Here is a 20,522-nt window from a genome sequence, read left to right as displayed (position 1 = left end):
TACTGTCAATGGGTGTGCCTTGTCAACTGTCCAAAAACTGATGGTGTGCCTTGACAACTTTAGTGCCTTGTCAGTGTGTTAAGAAAGGTTGAAAATTGCTGGTGTAGACAATACCGAGGATTTGATCCAACAATCTGGACTCAGGGCAATGCAGCTTCCTATATAGTTGATGGGATTAGAACATTAATTCTCAAATAAAACTTTCATTGAGGACGTGATTAGACAAGGCTGCTCAGTGAGTTTCAGATTCAGGCAGAAATTTGAACCTGGGCTTCCCGCAGTCAAACCCAATATCCTAGTAGCTCTACTGCAGTGTTTCTCAACCAGTGGTATGGGTACTACCAGTGATACTTGAGGTGCATCTGGTGGTACTCTGGACTTCTGCCACCCATCAGAATGCAGACCAAGACCAAGAATACAACACAACAAACAGCATAGGAGGCTCCAAAGAATGTTTTTCCATGCTCGAAAATGCCCTCCTGTTTGCCCTGAATCTCTTACTAGTGTTTGTTGCATTGCATCTGGCTTCCCAATCCAGAAGTAACTGGTAATTATGTCATTGCCAGTTACTTCAAATGATACTTCGAAAAGGTGAACTATGTGAAGCAGTACGGTGAAGGACAAACATTGAGAAACACTGTTCTATTGCACTTGCTCTTGCCAAGATTCAGCATGATTGCAGGAATGCCTCACATGATATGCAGCCACATCTTTTGAGCGCATCCATCCTATGCCATATGGTCATTCCTACTCTGTTTTCAGGACTTCAACGGTGAATATCAATCTGGAGCAAAATATTTATATCAATACACAACTTAGAAGGGAAAAAAATCACCTAGCTACTGAGGTAACTGCTAACTTCGCAATACGAGATGATTATATTCTGGGTGGTGAGTGACAAGAATAAGCCATTCTCAGTCATCAAGCCTATATTATGAAACACATTATGTTATCCCACCTCAGTGGTGCTACAAGATCAACTTTGTTGGTTTTAGAAGAAAGGGAAACAGCTTCAGAGGTGATGCAGATATGACTAGAAAAGATAAATGTAAATGAGCTCAGTGTTTCCCAAACTGTGGGTCGGGGGTTGCGAGCCAATTTTTGGTGGGTCACAAAAAGTTTCTGAAATATTAAAAAAAATTATTGCAAGCACCCTTGCCCAGTTCGCAGAATAAAATTGCAGCAGTGGCCAATTTCAATGGCAAGATGGCTCTCATGGCTGGAATGCTAACCTGTGATATGAGGTAACCTTCATACTCCCAAATCAAAATGTCACATCTTTCCAATTTTCTCTAGTAATTCGCTTGCCATAAACACATGTGAACTCAGTTTCAGCCTTTTGTCTGGCCTGGAAGTCCTTACTGCGCATATGGCTCTCTGGTTCAGTCTTCCGGGTACCCTGGAATGACTGTAAAGGTTTGGGGGAACAGTCCTTCAATTCCATTTCTAGGAAGCATCTAACAAATGTCTACAAAACACACAGTAATATGTAAGATTCAGCAGCCTCAGGAGCATAGCATCCTGATCATTATTAATACTTTATCAAATATTATTTCTTTCTGTATCACTTTTTTGTCCAATAAAGTTATATAGGTCACGACAGATTATCAGTTTAAAAACTGGATCTCAGTGCTAAAAAGTTTGGGAAGCAGTGGTTTAGCTTATTATTGTTTACCTATCTGTTTTAACTGCATGTATTTCAACTTTTGATTTTTTGAAGTGTGACAGCTCCCTGCCCCCACCACAGCCTTAATACATTTTGAGCTGTATCAAGGACACTCATTGGCCGTTGGCTGGATATAAGCTTTAAAAATATAATGATAAAATAATGTTTGCTCTCGCAGGAGCATAACATGATTCAGCTCTGTTGGGTTCCAGGGTATCAAACTTAAAGTTTGATACTATATCTCTTAAATAGTATAAATGTTATTGCAATGATACCTGAAAAGCAATGCACACATTTTTTTCCACAAAGAAAAATCTGATGTAAACATATGCTAAAAGTGGGGGGAGGAGATTGAATACCTAAAATATAATAGTTGCACTTCATTATTTAAACAGTGCACTGCTATACATTTGCAAATACAATAATCTGTTGGGCATCTCTAATTGAATCTTCAGTATGTAAACCATGAATAACGTTATGACTGCCATCCACACAATAAACACTCCACAACATGTACAGACGGTAACTGCAGGCTAAATTTATGGAATATATATACCACAACTCCAAACTGTTCAGGTTCACAGAGGTCATCATATTCGCTCTTCAGTTCGGCTAAGGCACTGAGCTCCTTCTGTTCAGGGAGGTTCTTAACCAGATTCTAGTGGAAGAGATACAGATCAAGGTTATATTCATGAGAAACCATGTTCTCTGTTATAATAGAGATATCTACAAGAATTCTTAATTACTGGAACACAGCCTGATCACTGTATATTTGTCAAGAAGCCTGACCTCTCAAACTCTGATTTATTGTACTGATCTTTATTTCCATGTTTCTCACCCCCAGATAAAAGTTGTCTTCCAAAGTGGCTCACATCAATTGAAATATCTGAACATCTGATGAAAGGCAACGTGCATAAAGGAAAATGAAGCCCATGCCCTGATCTCATTGTTACCAAATGAAGAAAAAGACACACAAGGGAAAAAAAATGGAAACTAAACACAGAGGAAAATGATCTGTTTGACTATTCCAAAATGAAGTATCAGTTAACAGGGATTTACAAACAGCTGGGGTCATGTACATCTTCCCATCCTTGTCAGGATGGACACAATGAAACCCAGAATTCAGCAGGCCTTGGCCTGAGGCAGAGGTCAGACTATTCCTCTTGTCACTATTGAAGTTCCAGGATTACAGTGGTCTAGAACACTATTTCTCAAGCAGTGGTACTTGTACAACTGGTGGTACTTGAGGACCCCCATGTCTGCGGTGGTACACGCAGGACCCCCAGACTCTCAACACCTGGCAGCGAGACCAGCAATGCAATGCAACAAGCAGCAGTAGGAGGTTCACCTCAGCGGGCATAATTCCAGCATGTGATTTTCACAAGCTCAAGAAAACCCTCTCATCCACCCTGAGCCTCTTTCCAGTGTTTGTTGCATTAAGTCTGGCCTCCCAAACCTGAAGTACCTGGTGATGACATCATCGCCAGTTACTTCTGGTGGTACTTCCAATAGGTGGACCATGCAAAGTAGTACAGCAGGGGACAAACACTGAGAAATCTCCTGATACCCATGAAAAATAAATGTGTTTGGTTTCAACCCTATGTTTCAAAATACTTTCAGAAGCATTCCGTATGTTTCCACAACTGGTTACAAGAGGGAAATACTGTTAAATTACATACTAATTTCTAAAAATGGAGGCAAACAATAGCTACAGCCCTTGGATTAACAAGCAATAAGGGGATGATGGCTGTTTCCCAGATATAATTTTAATACAATCTATGTATGAATCCATTAATTCAGTACACTCACAGAGTAACAAAGAATACAGGGCAATATTTTGCATAAAATCACATTTTAAAGTGGCACCTCACAGATACTGTTGTAGATGGGGAAGTCAAGAGAAAGTGTTTTGTGACAGCAGTGAAGTACACTTTGTATTCAATCTTTCATGCCTCATAGCTCTAATTTTATGGTATGTCAGCACTGTGATGTGAAAAAACTGCCTGTTAAACAAAACTGAGACATTTAACTGCTTTCCACATTTCTGCAATTATTCAACAGTATTCCACAAACTTTATTTTCTTTAAATGTTAATTGCGTACTTAAAGGTTAGTTGAGTGAGGATATCGAACCACAGTGCCCTTTCTTGCATGCCAAAACATAACCTTTCTTCTGTGTCTCAAAACATCTCATTAAGTCACTCAAGTCTTGGCCACACTTGGGTTCTCCATTATTAAAACCATCATAATGTACAGGGGTTGGAACCTTGTTAAATTCAAGGATATATTACATAGACAAAGCTATTGCCAATATACTCCCAATTAGTAGATTTAAAACCCTCAATGCTATAACTTTTTTTTCTTTCTTACATCTACTATCTGAGACAGGAATAAAGCAACAACAAAAGGGAAACAGCAAGTCAAGCTCCAGCTTAAGAACAGACTATAAATCAAGTTCAATGTTTGGCTCAGGATTCTGCTGTGTAATCATACACTGTAAATACAGAATCATGCTGCCAATTTGCACTGAAACGCATTAGAATTTGTACTACTTTTAGAAATATTACTTTTATATGTAAAAGCTGCTAGTTCAAAGACTAAAACTAACCAACTGGATTATATTGGATTATATCTGAAGAAAGTTACTCATGATTAAGCACCACTGAAATCAATTAGGGCCCAATTCTATCCAACCTTCTAGCACTGATGCTGCCATGTCAATGAGGCATGTGCTGCATCCTGTGGGGGGGGGAGGCAGACACGGAGGCCTTCTTAAAGTGCAAGTACATTTGTTAATATTGGGGCTGCATTGAGGCTGCATTAGTACTGGAAAGTTGGAAAGGACTGGTCCCATAGTCATGACTAAAGCAACTCCTATTAAATTTTGATGGGGTTTACTCATTACTAAGTTACTTTAGATACAACCACACTTAAAGTAGGATCTCATATCCATGCTCCTGCATTCACAATTCAAATCAAGGTGCTCTCCTTTACAGTTTCCTAAACTGACAAGAAAAATCAATAAGGACTCTGAATAGGGACATTTCATAATATACATACTGAGAGCATTATACAACTGCCTGTGATCTAGGATTTTTTATTTTTATTTTTTAGATATGAGCAAAGAAAACTAAGAAAACTAATGGTTGTGACCGATGAAGCTCCAAGCTGCTCTGGTAACACAGTCTATGGAATCCACCTTCCTTTCTACATTCCACTGTAATCTAAAACCAGCTGATTGTTCCCCTCAATAATATTTGGGTATCAAAAACATTTGTGCATCAAATGTGTATGACTCTGCAGTTTGCTTCTTCTGGAAATTTGCCAAAATCTAAGCTTGAAGATTTTCAGAAGGTGTTTAAAGAAACAGCAATGTAGGTGTTAGCAGCTCTATAAGATGTTTAAAAAAAATCTAGGATGCCATTAAATCACAAGGGATAAACAGGTATAATGCAATTTTAATGCAGGTGCTTGCTTTTTACTGTTTTAATGGTTGCTTTATTGCGAGTAATTGGATTTCGATGTTTGTGTGCATGGTAGCGTTTGTCACAGACCCCTTGAGCTGGACTAAAAAGCTAAGCACATGTGAGAAAATTATGGGAAGTGGCAAAAGCATACAGAATGAATACAGTCTATTTTTACAGTCACATGTGCTAATAAAGATCCCTTGAAATTAATGCTGGGACTGCTGCCAATATTTTTAGCCACAATTGTATAATTTTCAGTTATCCACTATAAGGGAATTCAACTTAAGCCATAAAGAAAGCAGAAAAATTATATTCTGACTGAAAGCAGAAAAAAAAGAAAAGAAACAAAAAGTAACAAATATACACCTTGGTGCAATAACACACAAATATCTATTTACTGTTGATACCATTATTTCTGTTTTCTCACAGTAGGAGTGAAGAAGAGGAAAAAACTGTTTCTACACCAGAGTCCTAGCATTTTCAAGCAACTAAACTTGTTGCTTGGTGGCAGGAAGGAGCAATCATCCACTAGAAACTGGTAGCACCAAGAGTTTTAGCAGCAAATACAAAAAAATACAAAAACCTCAGTGAGATGTCATATAACAAACAACTGCACTCCACAGGAAGTACTGCTTCTTTTGTCTGTAAATCACCTGCAATTAAGATTTAAAACATCTGTTCTCTATGGTGAATATCTCATAAGAACAACCCTGCTGGATCAGCTTCCATCTCATCAACACTGCAGTTGTCATGAAAGTAACTCTCAAGGTGAGCTAATTATTAACGAGAAAGGGATGCATTATTATTTGTCTATATTCAGATTAAATAGTTGGAGCAGTACAAAAACACACTTCATGGCTTGGAGTAGAGAGGTATTGTAGCCCCGCTGGAGCTTAGAGTGGTACAAAGGAGTTCCATGCTTCAACTCTCTTCCTTGCTTCTTCCTTCCTTATTCCTATAAGAGTGAAGAGGCTTCAGAAGAAGAGCTTCACTTTTCAAAAAGCTGTCTGTTGGCAATGCAGTAGTGCAGTGCTCCTCAAACTGGTGGGTGGTGACCCAATAGTCTGAGAACTCCTGTTCTTTTCTCTTTAAAGCAACACGAGCCCCAGGATCATTCCGCTGTGGAGAAAGGGGGGCTACTTAGAAGCTTCCCTTACTTTCTGCCGGGGCTCAGGGGCTGTGGGGTGCACCCCGTGGCTTGTAGAAAATAGAAGTTGAAATTGTGACCCAATTCCGGGATGCGATTGAAATACCGTAAGTGGATCACAATCACAACTTTCACTTTTTACAAGTCATGGGGAGCCCTGCGGAGTGCTCTGAGGGGCTCCCCACACCCCCTCCCAGACCCCAGCAGAAGGAAAGGGAAGTTTAAAAATAGCCCCCCTTCCCCGACAGTGGCACATTCCTGGGGATCGGGTTGCTATCTTCTCCCTCTCCCGCAAAGACTTATCTCCTGAGAAGTTTGAGTACCATCTTTTTTATCCCCATAGTTGCCCAACAGACATCTCAATGAAGCCCACAAGCACGCCATGAAGTCTGCATGCACCTCTTTCAGACCGTTCCCCTGCAACTGGTATTCAAGACAACAATGTTGGGTGTGGGTCAGTACAATGATCTTGCATATGATTGTAGCGAGCATTCACCAATATGACAAACTGGTACAACTTAAGAGGTTAAACAGTTCAGTGTCCTTTTACATATCAACCACTGAAAAAGCTTTCAATCTGTTAAAAATGCAACAAAACTCCACACATGACTATACACTATCCTTTTCACATTGACCCTTTATGAGGGTGAATGAAAAACTGCCTCATTTTAACATTATATTATTGTCTATCTTTTTTAAACTGATTTAAAACACACAGATAGTTATATGACAGAAAGGAAACAAGGACACTTGCAACTTAAAGTCATTGTCTATATTCTTTAAAAATAATCCCCATTACATTAGAAACTCCAGCTTTATATCAACCTTTACAGCTCCCAATTGTCTTTTTTACCCTCAAAAGTAAAGCCTAGATCTCAGTGAGATGGTAAACCTGGTATCTTCATTTGGGCTACAGCATGTCAAACTGCAGGCACAATACCACATGACTGGGTATTCCTCCATTCAAAGAATACCTTCCATACAGAAAATTATTTTATTGAAGGGACACCCTCACTGCCTCTCCCTACCCTCTCCCTCACTACACCCTCACTATACCCTCTCCCTCCCTCTCTCTCTCCCTCACTACACCCTCACTGCCTCTCCCTACCAATGTTCTCCCTACCAATGTGCAGGAAGAGTCTTTGTATGGTGAGACAATCAACTATGAACCGTCAGCCACAATTTGAAGTGAGAACTAGGTCTGTTTCACTTAGTTCAGTGGGAGCAGTTTCCTGGGAAGCATGCTTAGAATTGCAGCTTTAAGCACCGAATGTTGACCTAAATTAGGCTACACTAATTCCTGATGAAATAAACAAGTCTAGGGGCTATGTTAATTCACTTCAGATATTTTTAGCGAAATATTCCTGGATTGTGTTAGCACACACATAGAGATCTCAAACTTCTGCTTTGATTTTAAACTGCAAAATACCTGCACTTGACATATCAATTCATTATATGGTTACTCACAGAGTTCAATTTTAATTACAAGTGCATGTGCGCACACAGAGAAAATGTTGCCATAATAAAAAGAGTATAAATTAACTTGATTTGCATTACCTTTTCTAATTTTGAGAACAAAACATTATGATGTTGGGTATAAATATTACTTTCTAATCTTTCTTAATAAGTCAGTTTAAAAAAACCTCCTGGAATATGTATGTCAGTTTTTTAAAAAAGTAACTGAAGAGGTTATGTAAGTAGAAGAGGAAACAAAAAAAAACACTTTAGTTTGAAAGTTCAGTCCTCCGAACAGGTGTTCATTTACTGCCACTTTATTTCTACTGAGTACAATTTCAGTGCTATCATTATAATGGAATCCAAAGCTTCATTACAAAAGATTTGCAAGTCTGTTATTCTAGAAATGGTATTCAAAGCTCTAAACTTTCTAGAATAGGGAGGGTAAAAATCAATAAAGATTGAGCACAGGGAAGGACGACACAATGCCTCAAAACAAGAAAGGATGCAGCCTAATCGTACTGTTATTTTAATACTGCAATTCTGGACACATCTATTCAGAAGTAAACCTCACTGAGTTCAGTGGGACTTACTTCCAGGTAAGTGAGTAAAGAATTGCAGCCTTACAGCACAATCCTAAATCCCAAGTCCCTTGCACTGGTTTCTGGGAGTAGCAAATGTGCCGTAAAGCATGTTCACACCACCACAGGAGACAGAGAGGCCAGTGCAAGGATGCACACTGGCCTCCCCTTACCGGAGCAAGCCCCAGCAAGGTAAGTTCACACTGGTGGCAGGGTGCTGGTGCAGAGGTTTGGGGAAGGCTGGGGAGAGCGTTTTGTGAGTGTTCCAGGGCAAAGGGGGGAGGGCAGGCAGCCTGGCCAAAACTGGACTGCTTGGACCTGCATCAGCGATTTAGCTGGGAAAGTGCTTGGGTTAAGGGGGAAAATATTCCCTTTGCCACACCTGTGTTGTGCCACAGCCACGTCCAACCCTGCCCTGGATACAGTGCAGGCCAGCCAGCCTGCATGTTCTAGTGCAGGTTAGAATCAGGATACCTTATTTAAAAAATGGACAAGCAGTCTAGCTTCAGAACGGGTGTCCCTACCCCTTGAGTGATCTTGCTGCCCTATAGCGCACACAGCACATCCAATGCAGTTGGGAAGGTAAAAATAATAATAATACAATAATAATACAGGTATTTATATACCGCCTTTCTTGGTCGTCAGATTTCTCCTCAGACTTTAATTCAAGGCGGTTTACATAGGCAGGCTATACTAAATCCCAATAGGAATTTATACAATTCAAGAAGGTTCTGTCTTTCAAGAAACACAACATTTCAGATGGATCTTTTATAATTTGGTATCACATTCTGGCCTCCATTTTCCTCCCACACAGGCTGACAGCGGCCAAAGAGCAGGTGGAATAACACAGTATAACTCGGCTAGGCTTGTCAGCTGCTTCAAGGTCTCGCCGTTCACGGTGCCGCTGGCCTTTGGATGTTATCTTCAGGCAAACGAAGGCTCTACCCTCTAGACCAGACCTCCTGCCCTCCTCCTGTGTAGAGTTTTACTAATAAGCAAGTGTGCATGGAATCCCTGTATATCTGACATGGTTGCATTTTCATGTTCAAACTGTAATCAATGGAACTATCCTATTTTCATCCCAAAAAAGGCTTTTCAGAGTTAGATACACCTCTCAAAAAAGAATTCTAAAGAATTAAATTTTAAACTCAAGAGGAGGCATGCTTACTTACCTGAATCAATGCTTCACTCAACTTTTCTTCATTTACTTCTAAAATAATAGATTTTATTTCCTCGTAAGGCATTCGGAAAGATCCCAGAAAAATGGCTGAAACAAAACAGCACCACAATTTGAGCAGCCCAGTACTGTCAAATGTACAGCACATGTGACTTTGCATTTATTTATTACACTAACATTTTCATAGGAAACTGATATCCGCTGAGTCAGATCATTGGTCCATCTAGCTAAGTACCATCTATACCAACTGGCAGCAGGTCCCCAAGTTTCCAAACCTCTAAATTATCACCTTCTGTTTTACATTTGATTTGGACCCAGGACAGGATTTTCTGCATGGCCACACACACCCAGGCTCTGGAACTACCTTCCTAGGAAGTTCAACCTCTCCCTGATAAGCTTCGGTCACTTGCTAAACCCCTTCCTTTTGGCAGCAGGTTTTTTAGGGCGCAATCCTAACCACTTATGTCAGTGCTTTCCAGCACTGGCATAGCGGTGCCAATGGGATGTGTGCTACATCCTGCAGTTGGGTGTCACTCATGGAGGCCTCCTCAAAGTCAGGGAATGTTTGTTCCCTTACCTCAGAGCTACATTGCCCTTATGTCAGAGCTGGAAAGCACATAAGGGGTTAGGATTGCGCCCTTAATCTGTTAAATTGCTGGTTCCTATTGCCTGTTGTTTATTTGCATTCCAGAACCGATATATCTACTGGTTACTGAACAACACAACCATCAGACACTGAAGACCGTGTATGTTTGTGCCCGATTTTTACTGGGGTTTGATAAATGCATGGATGCATATATGCAGGCACTCAAGTTTGACATAATGGTGAGCCGGGTCTCTCCTTCAATCCACAGTGGGAGCCAGAGTACTCATCTAATGCCCATGTCTAGAATCATAAGTAGAACTAAGTTGTTCCTTATAGCACCAAACGTAATGATGTTTAAGGAGTTTTTGCTAATGAAGACAAATGCTAGCCAGTTTGCTTCCACATTAATATACTTCTCTATGCATATTTATCCCTCATAACCAACAATGTCTGGAAGTTTTTGAATAAAAACTCACATAAGCATTGAATAAAATGAAGGAATCTATTACATACACAAATTCTGTGCTGTTTTCCCATCCAATATTCTTAACTCTTTAACTTTCTTCTTAGGCAGGGTTATCTTCTTTTCTTCTGTATCCTCGACTGTCTTTTTAACTGAAAGGCAAAGGGGCGTATTTATGAATACAGGCAGATTCAATAGAAGTGCATGTTTTTACATCCAAGTTTTGTTTAAACCCTTTAAATGTTTGCAGTGATGCACTTCTACATGTTGTGCTTAAGAATTTTCATCCGTTAATTAAAGGAAGTCCAAGCAAGCATGTGCAGGGAGAAAAACAGGATCACACACAATGTTTTAACTTTTCACTAGAATCAAAGAAATGAGTTCAAGTCCACCAGTGGATAATGATTTGTTTGATATCACATTCGACAGACACTGCTTGTTTGGGAGTGATGGTCAGATTCTGCTGCCCCCTCCTTGTTCCATTTTAGCCATCTTCAATACATGAGCTGCCACAATTTCCACCTTCAGCACACTAGAGCCTCCTACTGGTTGCAACCACACAATGCTAAGCTTTATTTATCATTGAACACTCACGTTAATTTAAAACACAGCCAAGGGAAATGAAATAAGGTTCAGGTGTTAGGAAAGGTGAACAAAATGCTGAGCAAAACAATCAAAAAGAGGATCTAAATTAAACCTGTTGGTAAGCAACCAAGATTTTGTTTTCATTTAATACCGTGATCTATTCTGTGAGCAATAACGTATTTGTTTATCAAAGCCATGGAAGAAAAGCTGATGCAACATGCTGTAAGAGATTGTTTTCCATTGTACTCTTAGGTTATGTACTTACATGTGCAGCTGAAAGGTGGATATATTCTTGCACTGCCACATCTGCAAACTAATGTATCCCCCTGAAAGGGTAATTTTATTATGACACCTGCTTGTTGCCTGCACAAGTAATAATGATCTTAGCCAAAGTAAGCTAGATACAGAGAAGATTAACTCAACCGAGTGTTCTGGTGAACATGGAAAACCCACAAGAAGGTTGCAATGGTTCAGAGACTTGATTAAGGAAAACAACTAGCTGCTCATCTCAAAATCTGGAAACACATGCATTTGAGAAAACTCACAGCTGCACAATATATAATGTAATCTCACACCTGATCATTATATCAAATTACTGAACACCATTAAACACTACCTTTGCAAGATTTAACTGTCCTAATGTTAAGACTAACAGATTACAAAGCAAAATATTGTGCAATACTGGCCAGAGTAGAGGGTGAGCCTTCTGAACTATTTACAAGTCACTCAGAACAAGGAATTTCTGGAGGTAGACCTTACCCCTGCAACATGACAAGGTGCACCTCTTGAATTTTCTAATTGAGGTGCAGGAATAGCCAGATACCCCAACGGTACCTTCAGCTGTTAGATTCTTACAAATTTTACTAAGGAGTCTTCAGGGGTAAGTGACAGCATAATCCTATGCACTTCTACTCAAAAGTAAGTTTAATTTAGTGTGACTTACTCACAGGGAAGTGTGTACAAGATTGCAACCCAAGTAACCAAGATTTAATACCAAACAAAACTCACTCATTGTTGAGTCTTCAGCCATGGTGGTTTAGACACCAATAGTAATGATGATCTACCTCTGTGAACTGCTACTAACACCCATTTTTGCTAATTTGCTAGGAAGTCTCCAAATCAGACAGTTGAGCCAAGCAGAAAGATGTCATATATCCTCTAACTTTTAACATATGACACTGCTTCCTGATGACATGCAGTGTGATAGCCTGCACTGCCATCCAGAATGCATCACGAACTACATTTGTCATCCTCTGAATCACTAAATGCTTATTGATCTAACACTGCAACTAACAGAGTCTTGTGCAGGGGTACATTACAGCTACAAGCAGCCAGTACCCTATCCATTACCATAAACAAAAGGTTTATTGTGCCATTATTTCAGTAAGGTGCAAGATATTCAGATCTAATTAGCTTGTAGGCTTGATTTGCCCATTAACTAGCAAATGGGCACTTAGGAAATAAGAGATATCTGTGCTAAGCAGGAGTTTTAATGCATCCTACTATACATTGCTTGCATAATTATATCAATCGGGACTTGACCAAACAGGAGAGCACACTGGGGGGCACAAAAAGTGTGTGCCTGTTTGTGTGTGTGTCTCCAACAACATTTAAGAAACACACCTCCTGGTTCTTATATTTGGCACTCGAGCAGCAGCAACACTCACAACTCTACTCAACTGCAGCTCTGGTACCATTTTGTTTGAAAAATTCTACTGCTTCCTAATAAAGAGTGGCACTGTCATCAATGGCAAACTAAGCACATTCAGAGTGAGAGCAATGTTTATTTAGCAAATAGTGCAGTAATTCTGAATTAGCTGTGCTTGTTCTCACTGACACTGCCAAAAATCTGTACCAAATTTGGATTGGCTGCAAATAGCAGTAAACTAGCCCCACCACCACCAAAAAAAAATACACATCATTGGAGGTCATTTAGCAAACTATTCCTGAATGACCCCCGCCCCCTTTATTTTATATGAGAATAGTCACTAGAAAATGTTCAGTTCAGCACCATTACTGCTTGGTTAAAACCAAAATTTCTTACTACATTGATCATGTGATAGCTTTAAATATTTCCAAAAAGTGCACCAAAGGCCCCTAACAATTAAACCCTAGAGTACAGGTTACTAAGAGGGACAGGACAGGAGTGAATAAAGCAGTGATTCCATTATTACCATCAAAAACCAAGTCTGACCACTACTTGTACAATTATGTTGGAGAGGAAAGACTAACAGTGGGCTGTCTCCCATTCTTTTCCCCCCTTGAAGTCTTGACTAAAGCAATACAAGCCCTTTGTTATTGTTCAAGTCATAAACACATTTCCCTTGGTATGCATGACCCCCATATGAAAAAACATATGGAAAAGGGAAGTGGTATCCAGGATAAGATGATGCTTGTGTGTAGCTGAACCGTCTGCTGTGGACAGCTTGTTGCAAGCTCAATACACACAGAAAGGCAGCATGTGCTTCTATGAGCAGGCCACACTCAATACTGAATGATGAAATCACAGTGCAACCGAGCTAAAGAAATCAAATTATATAAACACAGGTCATTACCGCACCATCCGAATCTCCTCACAGTGATGATTATGTTTGAAACTTGTTCTCAAAAGCTACAATATAACAAAATGAGTGCTTTACGTACCTTCTAAGCAAGTCTTAGTCATAACAGTTTACTGAGAATTAATTAAAACACTGCATATGCAAAAGCATTTGAAGCATTTGTAGCATGTAGTGAAAATGAATGGAAAATAGCTATTTCATTTCACCCCTACTTTATTTTTAAAAGCCTACCAACAAAACTGAGTTAAAAAATAAGTACAAGAATTTTTAATAAAAATTACTAGCCTTTTAGTATTGTTCAGTTATGCGCCCCCTTCAAAAAAAATCATGATGCTGAATACAAAGTTTTTCAGACCCAAATCCTAACCAACTTTCCAGCATTGACACAGCTGTGCCAATAGGGTACGTGCTGCATCCTGCAGTTGGGAGACAGTCACGGAGGCCTCCTCAAGGTAACAGAACTTTTGTTCCCTTACCTCGGGGATCCACTGCTGGAAAGTTGGTTAGAACTGTTCCCTCAATTTCTTCAGAAGTCACCTCTTCTTGGTGCAACATACAAGAAAGTCTAACAGCATTCTTATGAACAAATCAATATCTAAATTTTGTCATCATCACCACCACCACCATTAACCCATTCTCTTAAATAGTAGAACAGTGATATTTTAAAAGGTGCAAACCTTCACTACCCAGTAACATAAGACAACCACTGGCATCAATAACTCTTGTTTTACAGAAACACCACCACAACAAAAAAGTTTTAAGAAATCAATGTGACCCCTGCCAGTTCTGTACAAGTGACTGTTTTGGACACAATAAGGGCAGGAATGAGTTCTGAAGGGATGCACTGCAACCAATTCCCCAAGGAAGAAACTGTTCCTGACACTCAGAATTCCTCCTAGGCCATATCAGAATAGAGTTCTGTCTGCTTTTTGCTTACAGCACAGTTCTGACTCTTTTCAGGTAACATGGAAGACAGAATAAAGGTTTTGTTCCTAAAGGGGAGGGGGGAAGGGTGTCCTCTGTGAAAAGGCTTTGCTCTGAAGTGATACAATGGAAGAGAAAGCCAAATGCTTGCCCTTTAACATTGCAAGAGCTCTCTTTCCAAGCCTTTTAACAATTTGTTTTGAGCTAGCAATATACTGTATAAATACCAAACCACTTTTTTTGACATCCCAAGTAACCTTCCTTCAGGCCCTTCCTTCACCCACCTGTCTTCCCACCCACCCACATGTCTTCCCACTTCCCCAAAATTCATTGCTGCTATGATTTAAATGCAATTCATCTCTTGGAAGAAGGGGGGGGGGGTGACTGGTTATGTGTCAAGTATTGATCACGCATCTGCTGAAATCTTGAAAGTGTGGGGAGAAAAAAAGTGGTATCTGACAAGAAACAGAAGACTACGCAAAACACAGAAGCAAGAACGAACAACATGATCTCTGAAGCAAGGCAATTAGCCTGACCAAAACAACTGTAGCCTGGCCTCAAAAACATTTGTTGCTGCTATACAGTATGACTAGACACAATCAGAAAGGCAGTTAGATTTCAAGAGCAGGGAGAAAGCAATTAATGCTTAAATACAGGTATAAACAACAATCTCCTATTGTCTCTGCTCTTTTGCTTTCTCTTCTCTCTCCACTCCCCTAAATTAACATTTGTACCAGGTACAACAATAACTCAAGGAAAACAACAACAACAAAATGAGAGAAATATTTTCATGAACGTTTTCTAGTAAACTTCCTTTACTGAAGTCATTTTCATTCACCTTTGCTTTGAAGCCTGAATACAACCAGAGAGACACAAAGACACAAAGACTTTAACCATTCATTTCGGGTAAGACTTGGACACACTTTTAAAAAGTCCCACTTTTAATATACTGTATCCTGCCATACACAATCCAACACCCTTCGTATCTAGTTCCAACCAGCATACCTACTTCCATATAAGCATAGCTTCCCACATAAGAAGAGCATAAAGACTTCCAGAGTTGACTATACACACCCCTCAGCTTGTCTCTGGATCATAAGAAGAGCCCCACTGGAACAGGCCAAAGACCCACCTAGTCCAGCATCTTGTACCTCACAGTGGTCCACCAGGTGCCTCAGGGAGCACAGAAGACAACATGAGAACTGCATCCTGGTGCCCTCCCTTGCATCTGGCAACCCTTTCAGATCTATCTGTTGAAAGGCCATTGTTGGTGGTTACAACCCCTACTCAAAAGAAAGACTCTTTGGCATGCAGCAGTTATATGCCCTGAAGTTATTCCCTAAAATCTATTGCCAGAAATACTTAAGTTCCAATTGTACACCTACAGTACAAACCTATTCCGTGTCAACTCAAAAGTAAGTTCCACTGAATTTAATGGAACATATTCCCACATAAACATGTAAGATTGCTACCCTAGATCCTTAAACAGAAATAAAGGAGCAACAGGAAGGTAAACGGTGTACCAACATACCAACGTCTACATATGAAACTATATGAGTCAAACTGTTTGGTCATCTAACTCAGTATTCTGCTATGACCAGCACTGCCTTTCAAAGCTGGTATTCCAAGCACTACTAGAATTGCCAGGGATGACACCTGGGGCCTTCTATGTTCAAAGCAAAAATGTATAATGTTCTGGTTAACTACAGCAAGTTGGAAATTAAGAGATTTCGATCAGTTACTCGGAAAACCTTTAACTTTTAAAAGCAAATCACTAGTGCAGAAAATTATATGAGGTGGTTGGTTGAATTTTGCTTGGGCAATCTTCAGCAGCACAGTCAACTATGCTCCAAAGCAGGAGTGCCCAAACCCTGGCCCTGGGGCCACTTGCGGCCCTCGAGGACTCCCAATCCGGCCCTCGGAGCTCCTAGTCTGCAATGAGCCTCTGGCCCTCCAGAGACTTGCTGGAGCCCATGCTAGCCTGATGCAACTGCTCTCAGTGTGATGGCCAACTGTTTGACCTCTCGCATGAGCTATGGGCTCTCTCCACTGCTTGCTGTTTCACATCTGTGATGCTGCAGTGGCAGCAAAGGAAAGGCTGGCCTTGCTTTGTGCAAGGCCTTTTATAGGCCTTGAGCTATTGCAAAACCTTCATTCATTCATATAAGTTCCATCTCTAATGTTTTCATTTATGTAAATTTATTCAAATTTGAAATGTAAATTAATTTTTCCCCCCACACGACACACAGTGTCAGAGAGATGATGTGGCCCTCCTGTCAAAAAGTATGGACACCCCGCTCTAAAGATTAACTGGGGAGGGGGTAGAGAGCCAGAATCTGTAGATAATGGTATCTATACTTCCCAGCCAGCTGAAGGCAATACAATGCCAGATAGATCTAGAATAGCTTTCATCCCAGATTTTCAAAGCACCTGCTAGCCACACCCATTTTTTCCCTCAATTAAGTTAGCAGCTGTGTGATCTAGCCACATACACACAATGCCACCTGGAAGGGATGCAAATTGCACATTTATCAGTTCCTGCAGTGAAAATAAAGTGTTTTTGCTGTATACCAATCCTTCCTGTAATCATAAAAGCCAACAATCCTGACAAGGTGTTTAAAAAAAAAGGACAAGGAGAAAAGTAAAGAAACACACACACACACACACACACACACACACCTTGCCTATTTATTTTCCCAACTGTGATATCAATTTAAATCAAAAGTTAGTGTATCAAAGCTTGCCAGGTACAAACACTCCATTAAAATGAGAAGAATAATTGATGCAAAGTTGCATCTGTGTATCAACACTGACATTGTTTCCTAAGAACAAAACCAAGAATGTGCCAGATGAGTCTGCTTCATCAGCCACCTTGATAGAGTCGGATTCAGATTATTCATGTGCCTCTGAACAAAGCATAGTAGCTATTGTGCAAACTATTGCTTGAAATTAAAAAAAAGTTAACAGAAAATGATTTTTTAAAAACATAAATAAGAAAAGACACTCTCTTTGTTTTCTGGGTTTGATTTTTAAGCCCAGCACATTCCAATTATTCAAGCGCCGACTGCAATCGTGTGGGTGCATGCACAAGAACCCACATAAAGCACACGAATGAGCCCTTCTACATCCTGGGCATGGAGGAAAGAATCTTCCTATAAATACCCAGAAATGAAATCACTGAAAGTAAACCTGACTTGGGAAACTGGGCACAGCAAAGACCACAGGGCTTGTCCGTCCACGAGGCCATCTGAAGGAGTCTGCTCAGGCAGTGAAAACTCTGTCTGCCAACTTAAATCTATTGCTGCTCCTCCCACTTTATGGATTAAAATAGGAAGAAAATAAAGCAGAAGACAAATTGAGAAGCGGAGAGTGGTGGACTAGAGAACTGCTATGTCTTCCCATTCTCTAATGGGGGGGGGGCAAAAGCTACCACATCATCAAGTAAGGGGAGCTGTATTTGGTGCTGCCTTCAGTGCCACTAAGTCTTTGGCCAGCCATGGGAAGTGGCAAAGATAGGTACAGAGAAAGCAGCTGGTTCAGAGAAAGCAGCAGCAGAAAGACAGGTTCTGGGCACCCTCATCGTATTAACATGGTACAGTCAACAAGAAGTCATGGCTGATATTATGATCTTAAACAGGATCCAGGTACAGGGAGGAAGAACATACATGCCTTAGATCAGTGGTCTTCAAACTGGAAACCGCTGTGCAATTAAAACTTCCACCCTGTCCTGAGCAGTGCTTACCATTCCGCTAATCTGCTGCTTCATTTCTCATCCATTGGGGCACAGAGATGCTCTGGACCAGCAATTTTCAGTCACTTTGCCATGGCACACTGGTGTTCCTGGTGTACGTGGCATCACTGTTCCTGGTGTACATGGCATCACTGGTGAACCTGTGATGGTTCACAGCTGTGCCGCAGGAGTTTGGGGGAGGATCATTTATTAGTAGGGCAATTGGGGGATGTGAATTCCCAACCAGCAGCATGGTGTGCTTTGTCAACAGTAGAAAAACTGATGGTGTGCCTTGACAACGTTAGTACCTTGACAGTGTGCTGCAAGATTAAAAAGATTGAAAATTGCTGCTCTGAACAGTTGCGTCTACAGCTTGGACATTCTGGTGCAAAGCCTGCTGGGACATGAGCCCAGAGTGTCCTTATGCCCAGATGACAAAGTAGCAGAGCAATGGAATGGTAAGCAGGCTTTAAGAGGGGAGGGGTTTGGCAAACGCCCAACCCGGCCCACAGGTGAGCCCTGCCTTAATAACATTATTTTAGGTAATACTTGTAATAGAAGTAATACTTCAAAATAGAAGATGTCATGTCATTTTGGTCCATAACATATTCCAATACCAAGGATTAGTCAATAACGATAAACACATAAAGGGGGCACATGTTTTGCACCCAGAAAAACCCAGGTTCAATCCCTGTCATCTCTAGTTAATGTTTCTATCTCCAATCCCTCCAATCTCCAATTTCCCAGAAGATCAGGGAAAGGTCTCATCCTAAAAACCAGGAGAGATGCTGCTGAAAACTAGGCCATGCTAAACAAGAGCTTCATATCTTCGCTTAGTAATGAAAATTGATGACAGAGCTAAAACAGGTCTCTAGAATTTCTTGAGACATTTAAATCACAAATGGGAAGATAATACCAATACCAAGAAAAATTAATCTAACAAAAGGTGAAAAGGTATGTTCTGCCACAAAAACAGAAAATCAAGCACAGATCTCTCCCCCATTTATTTCTAACACTAAGTTTTGCACACTTCTTCAACAGTACCTTCTGTTGTCTACAAACTAAACCACAGAACTTCCTGTTGAGGAACTGTATACTAGCAAGCAAGTTCCACTGTCCAGGTCCTGGTTGGGCGCCCATCTGGTTGGAGGCATTCCAGGGGGCAACAATTTCCCTCCTGGCTGGCAGCCCCTCCAATTAGTCAGCAGAGCCTCTGCAACAGGGCCCACAGCCCAGAGAGGCTGAGCACGGTGAAACAGCCACGGCTGGGGCAGAGGCTTTGGAAGACAGAGGCGATGTGGGCAGAATGCAAGGAGGAATAGAGGCACCGAGGGAGCAAGGGGGAGAAGGAGGGCAGGATCCTGTGACTGAACTTACACGACAGAGGGAGAGTGGGTTCAAAGGGGGCTGGCAAAACTTTTATAAGGCAGGAGCAGGTCAGGGATGAAACTCAGTGGTGGTGAAAATGCTGGCTGGTGAGGAAGTTGGTTGGCCTGTGAGCCTAAGAGGAGTGATAAGCAGGGAGAAGGAGAAGGATGAGACCTAGTACTCTGAGTCTGCAAAGGGGGAGCCACCCCCTTTACCTAACAGTTGTGACCTCTCGTGGACCCCACTGAGCTTGACACCCCTGGAATGGTAGGCACCCCACCCAGAGAAGTACACCAGCAATTAGAAAAGTTTGTTGCTTTCAACACTTTGTTTTTCATCCCCAGGTATCTCCTCCCCCCACCCCAACATACTGATAAGAGTTCTCCTTCTCAACTTTTAACAACTTACAGGAGTTGAACTATGATGACTAATGTTAAAGAGAAAGTCTCCCATAAGCACCAGCAAAGGACCTAACTTCTTTTAACTGGCTTTCAAAACTTGGCTCCTGCCAAAAAGAAACTATGAACATATCAAACAATCCTCAGTCGAAAGAGCGACTTACTGCAGTGGTATAAATGCTTTCAACCAGCAGCATTCTATTGAGACTGTGTATGAATAATTCTAGTTTTGCCTTGATTTTAAATTAACATCGTGCTAGAACACCTGTGAATAATCTTATTCATTTTAATTAAATATACGCACTCCACCTGGGATAAACATGAAAAGGGGGAGGGAAAGGAGTAAGTATTTCAACTAATTCAGTTATTTATCTGAAACTTCAAAGCGCTTACTTTATGCCAGAAATATTTCAGA

General features: G+C 40.8%; 1 protein-coding gene across 3 annotated transcripts in view; it reads right to left on the bottom strand.

The window, feature by feature from the left end:
* The window catches only part of DIAPH2 (diaphanous related formin 2), a 402,614-nt gene that overhangs the window by 247,429 nt on the left and 134,663 nt on the right, over nt 1-20,522 (bottom strand). For all 3 annotated transcript variants that reach the window (XM_066640285.1, XM_066640286.1, XM_066640287.1), the window contains 3 exons: nt 10,592-10,693; nt 9,488-9,582; nt 2,223-2,324 (listed from right to left, as the gene is read on the bottom strand). In XM_066640285.1, coding sequence (XP_066496382.1) covers nt 2,223-2,324; nt 9,488-9,582; nt 10,592-10,693 — 299 coding nt within the window. The remainder of the gene's footprint in view (nt 1-2,222; nt 2,325-9,487; nt 9,583-10,591; nt 10,694-20,522) is intronic.

Source organism: Tiliqua scincoides, chromosome 12 (assembly GCF_035046505.1).
Source record: "Tiliqua scincoides isolate rTilSci1 chromosome 12, rTilSci1.hap2, whole genome shotgun sequence".
Classification (NCBI taxonomy): domain Eukaryota; kingdom Metazoa; phylum Chordata; class Lepidosauria; order Squamata; family Scincidae; genus Tiliqua; species Tiliqua scincoides.
Note: the sequence above shows the minus strand (reverse complement) of the source record. Positions and strands in the feature narration are given on the sequence as shown.